The sequence below is a fragment of the Mus caroli genome, chromosome 6 (assembly GCF_900094665.2).
Source record: "Mus caroli chromosome 6, CAROLI_EIJ_v1.1, whole genome shotgun sequence".
Classification (NCBI taxonomy): Eukaryota; Metazoa; Chordata; class Mammalia; order Rodentia; family Muridae; genus Mus; species Mus caroli.
This window is the reverse complement of record NC_034575.1, coordinates 90,758,430-90,770,242: the sequence shown is the minus strand read 5'-3', so window position 1 is coordinate 90,770,242 and position 11,813 is coordinate 90,758,430. Positions and strand designations below refer to the sequence as shown.

The 11,813-nt window shown below is 46.7% G+C and overlaps 1 protein-coding gene across 1 annotated transcript in view; it reads left to right on the top strand.

The window, feature by feature from the left end:
* Window positions 1–7,572: 7,572 nt before the first annotated feature.
* Lrig1 (leucine rich repeats and immunoglobulin like domains 1) overlaps window positions 7,573–11,813 on the top strand; it is a 97,285-nt gene continuing 93,044 nt past the window's right edge. The window contains exon 1 of the mRNA XM_021164332.2: window positions 7,573–8,324. Within this exon, the coding sequence (XP_021019991.1) occupies window positions 8,101–8,324 (224 nt within the window). The 5' untranslated portion in view covers window positions 7,573–8,100. The remainder of the gene's footprint in view (window positions 8,325–11,813) is intronic.

Sequence of the window (11,813 nt, the reverse complement as noted above, 5' to 3'; positions counted from 1 at the left end):
CCTCTTGTCTCCTCTCTACCCTCAGCATTGGGGTTCCAGATGCACTGTGCCATGTCTGGCTTTTTATATGGACGCCAGGATCCAAACTTAGCTCCTCGTGCTCGCAGAGCAAACACTTTGCCCATTGAACTGGCTCCTGGCCCCTCTGTCTATATGTGTAAGATAAATTTGAAATGTGCAATAAACCCAACTGTGCTTTTGGAAACAAATATAACAGGTCATAAAATTCACAAATGCTTCTTATTAATCTGCATGCCACTCAAAGAAAAATAGTTGAGTGGCTTGGGAGAGTGTTTTTTTGTGGTGGTGGTGGTAGTGGTGTGTGTGTGTGTGTGTGTGTGTGTGTGTTTGTGGGTGTGTGTGTGTTTCCCAGAATTTCATGTGCTGCAGATGTTTTGAATGCTCCTCAGTTTAGAGGCAATAATAGAAACCACATGCTTGCCTTTATTTTTGAAATTGTTTTAGTAAGCACTTGTGAAAATATGGAAAATGTAAACACGCACCAGCACATACAAATACCTAATGTGCAAAGAAGCCAGACTATCATCTAGCAACGAAGGGGCCACACTGGCATAGGGGTGGGTGTCGTAAACACAAATGACCTGGTGCATGTCCGTCTTTAGGTGTGCCAGTGAATCATGACCTAGTTAAAGGCAGATTCTGAGGCCGGGTAGAACATTTGCCTAACAGGCATATGGCCCTGGGTTGGATGGCTAGCATCACATAAAGGGAGTCTGTTGGCATAGGCTTGTTTGTGCTCCTAGCATTTGAGAGGTAGAGGCAGGAGGAATAGAAGTTCAAGTTTATCTGCAACTATGTTGCAAGTTTGAGGACAATCTGCTCTAAAATACACAAAATCTTGACCGTGTGCATGGGGTGGGGGCTGAGGTCACACCCTTGAGAGGCTTTCCAGAAGATGCTGCTGTACAGATTTCAGTGCTAGTAAAACGTGGGAGGAAAGGGGGTTGACAAGTGTCCCTTTTAAGGAGCAGGAAGGGCTTAGGGAGCAAATATTGTGTGTGCACCTGAAATTGAGCTAGACAATGGAATGCCACCATCAGATTAAACTCAGTTTGGGGATTTACTAAACCTCGAGTCAGAACAAGGTTAACAGGAAAGTGGATGGAAACAGAATGGTACAAGGAGGTGTAGAGTTGCTGTGGACTATCTCTGAGCACAGTCTCCGATTCATGCTCATTGTTTTAGTAGTATATGGCATGAGATGAGTGAGCTAAGAGTCTCTGTATTTTCATCCAGAAAAAAAAATGGTGAGCACTACAGTCCTGACCTCATAGTTTGAAATCACAATTTCTTAGAGCGAAGCATCAAAACAGTACTTTGGGCACGCTAGGTAAGTTCTCTGCCACTGAGCTGCGCCTCAGCGCTTACCTCACGGTAGGAATCAAGTCACAATGTGACATAATGCTTAGCAGTGCTCAAAGTGATTATTGAATACTCGCTGTTATAATTTAATATAATTATAATAGTAATATAATTTATCATATATAATATATCACATATAGATATATAATAAATAAAATACTATAAATTCTAATTAATAATATTATATGAGTGTTGGTAACTGAAGGAAATGTCCATCTGCTTTCTAAAAGAAAAATTTAGCTTATGATTCCTAGATCCAACTCTGGAAATCTATTAGTAGGCATGAAAAAGAAAATAATTATGGTCACTCTCATAATGTCGTTGAGAAAGAGGCATCTTGATATAGTTGATGAGACATTTCCTGAACATACATCATGAGTCATGGGTTAGAAAACCACTCTAAGATTTTACTTATTCCTGACTTTGTGTGAGCAGAGCTCTCACCTCTATAAAGTGGAGACAGTTACAACTGTCATATCCAACTGTCATGTAGTCCCAGTAGGTGAGAAGCTGAGGTACAGGTTGACATTTAAGCTTAAGAATTCAAGACCAATCTGGGCGACATATTGAGACTCTGTCTCAAACCAGAACAACAACTTCAGCTCCCAACCCCTACACTTTAAGAAGCACAAATGTCTTAAAGGAGTCTGACATCCACAGAGCTGTCACTTCTTAGCCCATGTGGCCATGACCATTTTCCTTAAATCCTCCCCCAATGGAGAAAAGTATATAAAGCACTCAGCAATGTCACAGACACAAAGCAAACACCCAGAAAAATGACAATTGTTGCTGTGATATGAAATTGCTTTTTTTTTTAAAAAGGAATCACAAGGTGTGTTACTTCATGAAGATGGTTATTCTGTGCTGTGATAAATGTGCTGTTTTCAGTATACATCCAACTGTTACTTCAGAGTTGCTGGCAGTGAGGAATAAACTTTGTGTCTCTGCATCCCTAAGCCCTCACATGCTTCTCCAAGTGACATTGAAGAGACATAGACTGGGGAGGTGGGAGGGGGCGGGACTTAGCAGCTCAGTCTCTGGTGATGTCATCGACCTATCTTGGAATCACCATTGGAGTTAAGAGACTGCTTCTTTGGGGAAACTGCAGGATTTTGAAAAGGTCATAACTTTGGCAACTTAAAAAAAAAAAAACAAAACAGCTCTCATCTAATCAGTTAAAATTGGAAATTCACAGGTAAATGACAAGTGTCCCCAGGAGATGGCTTGTGTCTGGGAGTAGACCACACAGTTGTTAGTTGATATTAATAGTTCTGAGAAGAGGGTAGGAGCCTGTGCAGGTCACAGCTGAGCCACAGGCATTACACATGCTGCTGGTGGAGGCACGGCAGCTGCAGTTGGATACTAGCCAGCCTTCCCATAGCCAGAGACATCGCAGAAACAAACAAACAAACAAACAAACAAACAAACAAGCTCACTTCTTCTCACCTCTCAGAGGACAATGCTGGCACTGGGGGCAGGGAGACATCAACGTTCCCTTTCATATCCCATCCCAGACTCTAGCTCCCTCTCTTTCTCTCTTCCCCATCCATCTCCTTGACAAGATTATTGGAAAGAAGGAGTTAATGAGTACACAGTTGTCTTTTTTCTTGGCAGAGAAGCACAAGACAGGCTCAGAGCAGGCTGTCATGGCGCTTGAGGTTTTAGGGATTTTACAGGTAACTATTAACCCTTTGTGGCATTCCTGAGGAAAAAAGCCTGGGGTTGAAAGAACCTACTAAGATTTTTCTATCTCTATTAAAATCATGGACTTATGTTGCTTCAGAGTTTAAGTTTAGCAATACTTACCCATGAAGCCTGAGATATATGTGGTCTTACACTGCCTATAACATACCTGTGCCTTGATCAGAGTGGTATGTTGTATGAGACTGTTAGCACTTGTGCATATACGTGTACCCATGCGCACATGTAAGGGGAGGCCAGAGGAGGACCTTGGTGTCTGTCCTACTCTACCACTCCCTGCCTTGTTCCCTTGCAGCAGGGTCTCTCATTAAACTTGGAGCTAGGCTAACAGATACCAAGGCCTGGCCATTTCAATCTCCCCCCACCCTCCAGCTCTGGGGTTACAGGCTATGCCCAGCGTCTTATATGGGTGCTGGGAATTTGAACTCAGAACCTCATGCTTTGCAGCATGGGTTCTTAGCCACTGAGTTAGCTCCCAGTTCAAACTAGATCATTTTTAAACTCCCTCACACACAGAGGGCATCATTCCCCTTTGCCATGTGGGAACACTGAAGTTTAAGAAAAGATATAACTGGACAAAGGTTTCTAGTAACAAGGCTGGAACCAGGACTTTTGATTTCTGCTCAGGGGACTTTATTACTATTATTGTTATTATTATTATTATTAAATTGTAAAACTGGTGATGTATGCATGCCAGGCAAGGGCGGTACCACTGAGCTATACTGAAGACTCCAATACTTTTTTAGTGTACCAAACATAATGTAAGTTCTCTTTTGATACCAAGAAGCCATAATTCTGACTTTTGAAAGTTGGACTTTCAAACAATCCCCATGATTCAAACAAACAAAAAAAAAAGTATGTGGGGGTTGGGGGTGGTGTATGCTCATGCCACAGCACACATGTGGAGGTCAATGGACAACCTTGCAGAGTTGATTCTCCCCTTCTCCCTCTATATGGATTCTGGGGTTAGAGCTTAAGTCCTCAGGCTTGTGCCTCAAGTGCCTTTGCCCACAGAGTCAGCTTGCTGGCTCCTTTCCTATACTGTTTTGTGTGTGTGTGTGTGTGTGTGTGTGTGTGTGTGTGTGTGTGTGTTTCTCAGTGCAGTTTGCTAATTCTGGGTTTCTAGCACTGGGATTAGCATGATGTATTGCTGAGACTTCTGGATGCAAGAAACTTGGACTGATTCTTAGGGGTGTTGGTTCTAGGCATTGGTTTCTGCAAACTGTAAAATCTAGAAAGCTTCTATAGATGACTCAAGCACTCAGGAGGCAGGGGCAGGCGAATCGGGAGCTCAAGGCGATTCTTTGTTACCTATTAAGTTCTAGACTACCCTGGATTGTATGAGACACTGTTAAAAAAAATTAAAGCACTAGATTAAATAGGTAAAAAAGATAAAGCACAGATTAAAAATGAGGACCAGCTCTTGGCTGGAAGGACCATGACCTGTTCTAGCAGGTAGCTTTCCTTAAAAGTCCCCCGTGGTGTTCTCTTCCTGATCTTTGGTTGTAGCTGGGTTTCTGCTCTCCAGCCCACACTCTTGCTGCAATTGCATGCAGGTTGCTAGTATGTGGGCAGACTTCCATACATGGTGTGAGGAGCAGACATGACTTCATGCTTTGCTGTAGACGAGAAGAACTGCCAAGTCTCAGGCGCCCCATTCCCCCCCAGACTCACTCCCTCCGTTTGAAATCCTCTTCCCTGGTGGTGTGGTAACCAGACCACAGGGGATGCTGTACACCTGTGGGCAAATTACCTTGCAGATTCTCAAACCGTGTCCTCTAGGATGCCAGGAGTTCCCAAGTGCATCTCAGAGCCCCACCCACAGCGTTTGAGAACCTTTTGGAACACTCTACTGTGGTGACCAGCCTGAAGGTCATCTTCAGCCAGGTTTCATGACATGTGATGAACTGTGTATACTATGCTGCTTGATGCAGGGGCAGGGTGGGGATGACCTGGCAAGTTTCTTTAAGGGAGAGCTGATCACAAGCATTCTGAATTAAATAATTCTTTCGTTTAAAGATTGTCTGTAATTCCAGTGCCAGGGGATATGATTATCACTTCTGACCTCTGTGGGCACCAGGCATGCATGTGTTGCCCAGGCATATGTAGGCAAAACACACATACACACAAATTTTTTTAAAAAATCATTACAAATTTAAAATAAAAATTTAAATTAGATTTGTGTGTGTGTGTGTGCTTATGTGTGGAGGCCAAGGACAGCCTGCAGGAGTCTACTCTCTCCTTCTACCTTGTGAGTTTCAACGATCAAATTACTCTCTCATTCTACCATCCTACTGGGGTCTAAATTACTCTTTTGTCCCAGCCCTTGGGATGCTGAGGCAGGAGGATTGCTGCAAGTTTGGTGCTAATCTCACTATATAGTGAGATGTTGTTTCAAAGAAAAAGTAGGTGGGGGGCAGAGAGATTTCTCAGTGGTTAAGTATTCCTCTTGTAGAGAATTCAGTTTCCAGCATCCATGTCAGGTGGTTTACAACTACCTGCGTTAAGCTACAGTGGCTGTTGGCTTCCTTGGACATCCTGCGCTCATGCCCACATACATACTCACAGACACACGTACATGCACACACATATGCAATTAAAAATAAAAGGAATCTTTAAAGTGTACTATTTTGTCTTGAAATTCATAAGCACCATGACAGAGGACTCCAATTTGCAGCTCTTGTATATTCCATTCCCCAGCTTTCTATTTCTACCCAAGGGCATGAAAACAAGGAGACCTGTTTCTCCTTATCCAGTTGGAAGGTGTATGCTAATGTGGACTGCATGTGTAGCGCATATGTTCTTGCTCATGCGTGCATGTGCACACACATACTAGTTGGAGCTTTCCTGTTACGATTTCTGAGGTATTACATTTGGCTTAATTTGTGCACGTGTGGACACTGCTTCACCATCACTTCTGAGATATACAGAAAATGGGAGAGAAACCCAACAGCATTGCTCTGCAGTGTAGGCAGTCAGGAGAAAGGGAAGGCTGGTGTAAGGATGAAAAGAATGGCAAACAAAGCCGGGCATGCTGCACACACCTGTAATGCCAGTTGTTCGGAAGACTGAAACAGGAGCATAATAAGGTTGAGGGAGCCTGGGCTACATGATGATACTCAAACAATCAAAAAAGAAGGAAAGGAAAGGAAAGAAAGAGACAGAAAGCACAGACAGCTAGGCAACAATCACGTGACTACTAAATACAGGTCCAATTTTGGTTTAAAAAAACAAAACAAAACAAAACTTGAGGAACAGTCACATTTAGCATCAAATCAAATTTCTTGAATATGTCGAATATGTAATGAATCCCTTTAACTGTTTGGTGATTTTCTTCCCGATGAACAGCGTTTCTACTCCCTTTCTATAAAGCCTAAGTTAGATTTAACCGTGCTGGAACAAATGTTTTCCAGAAGACTCTAGCGCCTTAGTTTTCCTGACCCTGTGTGCAGTTCGGACACCAGCAAGTCAAAGCGCCCAGAGGCGGCAGATATGTATTACAGTTCTAATCTCCCCTCGCCCCGCCCCTTTAAGTGTGTGTGTGTTGCGCGCGCGCGCTCGCCTATGTCCAAGCACTGTTTCACATGGTGGCTATCAATCTATTCTGATCCGTGTTTGACAAACTAACAGGTTCTCTCTCTCTCTCTCTCTCTCTCTCTCTCTCTCTCTCTCTCTCTCTCTCTCTCCCTCCCCCCTCCCACTGACTATAAAGAGCACGTCACGGATAATTTCTTGGAAATTGTATTTTAAAGGCACTGATTTTCAATAACAAAACACACCACCACAGCAACCCCCTTTATCCAAGTCCAGAGCACTTCCCGAACTATCCTTCAGCTAACTAGGGGCAGGGAAGTGGGCGTGCCCTCAAGATTCAATTTCTGCAGCACACAGTCATTTCGGTAGTCAAGGACACATTTCTGGATTAAAGATATCAAGAAGAACGAGTTTGGAGCACAAATGGGAAAGGGGGCCCCATCTCTGAGGAAATAGCTGAAAAACTCATGAAAGCAAGTTTTAAATCTTTTTTTTTTTCTCTTTTGCAAGGCACCTGAAAAAGGGTGTTCGTTTGCTGTAAATCCACCATGATGTCTTTAGTTTAGAAGAGCAGAATAACCTTGGTTCCCAAACTCATGGATTACAAACTTTCTCTCTTCTCCTAGGCTCAATGGACCGAAGTTTAGGCCACTTTTCCAGATTCTGGTACTTGGTAGCCAAAATCCTACAAGTCTCCTTTAAGAGGAGGCAGCACGCCTCTCCTTTTCCCCGCCCCGTCCCCGCCTTTCACACCTTGGGTGGGAAAAGCGAGCGGAGGCGGGACCTTAGGGAGCGAGTGCTCTTATGGGTTAGGACGCCAAAAAGGCGCTCCGGGAGCCAATGAGCAACGGGCAGGGCGGGGCGTAATGCTGTAGCCCTGCAGCCAACGTGGGCCGCAATCCGCCCCGGGGCCCCAACGGAGGGGTGTGTGAGGGCGAGCAGCCGGGGCGGGGCCTGGGGCCGCGGGGCTGGACCGCGGAGCGGCTGGCCGCTGATTGTTCGCAGCGCTGAGGCACGGTGCGCTCCGGCCGCTCCGGGACGGGCAGGCGCGTGGGGTCCACGGCTATCATCAGCTCAGCGCCCTCAGTGAGATGCACGCCCGCGCCACGCGCAGAGGCCGAGGCTAAGCGTTTTCAGTCTTCAGCGGCGGCGGCTCTCGGCGTGCGCCCGGGCTCTGAAGGCGACTCTCAGCGCGGCGGGAAGGACGAGCAGCGGCGGCCGGGCACTCACTGCGGGACTCCACAGAGTTCGCCGCGCGCGGGGCTCGGCCCGGATGGGCGCGGGGGTGGCGGTCCCCGCAGGGTGCTGCGAAGCGGCCGGGGCAGAGCGTGTCGGCTGAGCGCCGCGGCCCCGGAGCCGACTGGAGCCGGGCGTCCATGCCCCGGCGCGGAGCCTAGTTCCGAGCGCAGCCCGCGCCCGCGCCCGCGGCCGCCCGCACCTCGCAGCCCTCGCTCCCCGGCTTCGCGGCGCGTTCCAGACAAGATGGCGCGGCCCGGTCCGGGAGTGCTCGGAGCCCCGCGCCTTGCGCCTCGCCTTCTGCTCTGGCTGCTTTTGCTGCTACTGCAATGGCCGGAGTCAGCGGGCGCCCAGCCTGGCCCGCGGGCCCCCTGCGCGGCCGCCTGCACTTGCGCCGGGGACTCGCTGGACTGCAGTGGGCGCGGGCTGGCGACGCTGCCCCGGGACCTGCCCTCCTGGACGCGCAGCCTGTGAGTATCGCCTTTGCCTCTCGTCCGGGCGCTGTCACTAAGACGGGGCTGCGGGTGTGCTCAGCCGGAGAGGGTGCGGAGTGCGCTCTGTGGGCTGGGGAGACTTGTGGGTGGCCGAGTGGAGGTCACGCGTGGGAGCTCGGGAGAGAGGACTCTGCTTCTGGGGTTTGAAGGTGAGCGCGATTCTGGAGGAGCCTGCCTTGCAGGGAGCGTGTGTTGTCGGGAGGATGCAGGACATGAGTGATCATGTAAGGGTGATCAAGTGTGCCTCGTGAAGTCTGGAAGTCAGCGAGTGTGGGGCGTGGAGGTGAGCTACCGGTTTGTGATTTGAAACTGAGTGAGAGTGCTGTGGAGCGCGAAATATGTGTGTGTGTGTGTGTGTGTGTGTGTGTGTGTAGAGTGGAGGTGAGCGAATTTGTGTGCATGTGAGACGGACGCGATGGCAGAGTGTAGGAGTCTGTATGGGATTGGGATCCATGGCTGTATCTTTTCTCCTGTGCTGTATGTAGCCCAGCCCTTAGGTGTCTTGAGTTCCCTCAACTTACCTCCAGTTGGTAATGAATGACAGTGACTCACGTCTCCAGGGTTCATGCTATTTATACTATGTATTAGTGAGTGTGTGTTGCAGTCTCCTGATCACCAGACAATCGTGGTGGCTTGACTTGGCATTGGCCAGGGCAAAAGGGACCCTGTCCTGAAGAAGCCAGGAGTTGAGAAGCTTTGAGACAGTTCTTGGAGATGTCTGAGTGTGGTTGTTAGCTCTTTTCCGCATGGCTGGCATGTACAGGAACTGTGTTCCAGATCCCTTCCTGTCTGTTCCCTGGGGTCCCCTTGGGCTTGATCCACTGGGGGTGGGTCTGCTCCTACCCTCGAGTTTCTCCTCCATAAATGGCACAAGTTAGTTGTGGAGTGGTGCTACTATGGGAGAAGGTGACAGGGGGCCTGGCTGGCTCTGTCAGTTTAGGTGCACTTCTGTGCTGCTGGGATTGGGGCTCGTCGGGAATGTTAGATTTCTGTAAACAAAGTGGAGTAGAATAGCATTGTTATTCTTAAAAAAACAAAACAAAACAAAAAATAACCCAAAAACCCTAGACCTTTGAGTCGAATCTTGCTCAGCTATCAGTAATTAGCATCTCTAGAACTATTAGTACCTTCCAGAGAAAGGCCTAGCTTGAGTAGCCTGCGTCTCATTTGAGCTTTGGAATGTCTTTCCTAGGACACAGAAGTAGTACAGCAGTAGCTTCAGTCATGACATTTGCTGTTTTAAAAAGAGAAAATTGATGACACAGGCTTTAACTCACACCTGTGGCTTCATTGCAGAAAACTGGGGGCTGGGTATCTGTCTGTCTTGAAGGAGAGTTGATTCTTTTCTAACAAGAAGACTGTATTCTTAGAGTGAGTGGCTTGGGGCTTTACATTGGTCACTTGGGCAATCTGCTGTGGGAGTTCTGAAGCCAGCAGAGACCCTTCTGCTACTGTTGCTGCCTTGAGGATTTTTCTCTTCTTCAGTATCTGCTTCCTCTCTGGAATTCACTATTGAAAATGCCTGGTCTTAGAGTGGGGCTGAACAGTGGCTCTGCCAGTTACTGGGAGGTAGACACACTATTGCTCTCTGCTAAGATTTTATTTATTAATAACTGAGGGAGTTTGGGGACATTTGGGGTCTTTTGCATACTTAAGATGGGATATTATTATTATTATTATTAAATAATAGAACTATGTGAGTAGAGTCAGAGTATGTTCTCAAGTGTTCCCTTGTTGGAAGACTTGCAAAGCCATGTGTCAGGGGCGTTCTGAGGAAGGCTCTCCGTTCCCAAGCCACACTTCCTGGAGAGGACAGAGTGCTCTTATTTGTACTTTCTTTTTGTCACAAGACTTACCTTGGCTTGCCCTTCCTTGGAGCAGAACTTGCTAGTCATTTTTAGGCTTTCAGTTGCCTACAAGTGACAATTCACACAGCCTAAATACCTTTAAAATTGTAGTCTCTCTTTCTTACTCACGCAATTTAGTGATCAGTAAATACCAGACTAAGTGTTCTGGGCTTCAGGAGTAGGACTCTACTGAAGATAGTTTTAATGGATTAGTTTTAATATTCAAACAGTTTGGTTTCTGGGTTAGTATGTGGCACGCGTGTGCGCACGCACACACACACACACACACACACACACACACACACGGGCTTTTGAAGAATACGAGTTTATTTCTGCTTAAAGTGAAATCAAGTGTGAATTGTCTCCTAACCTTCATATTTCTCAACATATTTCCCCCACTGGTGTTGAGGGTTGCACCCAAGGGCTGCAGCATGCGAGGCTGGGCAAGCTCAGCTACTTCTGAACCGTATCTCCAATACCAGCACTTTCCTTTTAAACCATTGCTTTTACTTTTTGGCAGGATAGCAGTGGAGAAAGTCTCCGTGTGTAATACAATAAAGTATCTTGTATTTTCACTGCATTTACACCTTTTAAGGTCATTGTGTCTAGAAAATGCTTTGAGCTAGTTTATAAGCCTATGAAGTAGATTTACTGCAGCCTGCTCAAACAGTTTCAGGCTGTGGGTTTGCGATAGCAGGAGACCTATGGCTTTATGGGACTCCTCCCCCTTTTGTAAACAGTACATCTACCTTTGGAGTTGCTCTTAGGCCAAGTGTAGAGAAGCTAAACGTTTTTAATAGTGAATAAAAATGTAGTGTGAGTAGAAAAAGCAGGGTGATGCTGATGGAGGAGAACAGAACCCTTTCCAAGGCTGGGGATAACTTACTCTCTATGGCTACGTAGAGTGGTGGAGCATAGCTGAGTCGCCTGTCCTGTTGCATAGGAGAGATTGGCATGGTCCGACCAGAACACTCATAAACAGTGCCAAACACCTCCCAGAACCTTACAAGAGGCTGAACTTCTTAGAACTTAGGTGTTTGCTTTCCTTCAAACTATTTTTGAGAGCATGATTTCAGAAGCTCCTTAAAAAAGTATTACAGGTTTACTTTAGACTGTTTTCCACCTGTCTAAATTTGAGCAGAGGGTTTAGTTACAAAATACTGTTAGTGTTAACATTCTGAGAGGTAACTGATGGTTGGGAGTGGGGAGGGAGGCAGGCTTAGGAGGGCAGTCCTTGGATCCTTGTTCAGTGGGAGAAGGGATTCAAAAGCAAGGGCCTTTAGGAAAGGACACCAAGTGTGGCCATCTCGAGTGCCAGTAGTGAGCACTTATTGTTTTGGCTTCTCTTGTATCATATACGTGTTTGCGGTATCAGGTTGGCTGCCTCAAATCTAGCTTCGATGGTTTAAGCACAGGAGTGTTGGTTTTGGCTACATTAGACGATATGCATTCTGTGCTTTCACTGTAGAGTTGGGAAACAAGGACAGCCCCTGTCTGTCAGATTCTCCAGCAGTGCTTCAAGGGCTTGGTGTGCAAAGTGCTTTGAGTTAAGGTTCTGGAAATGGCCTTCTATCTTATGCAAACCAGATGACCAAATCCTTTTAGAATCCAAACTGCT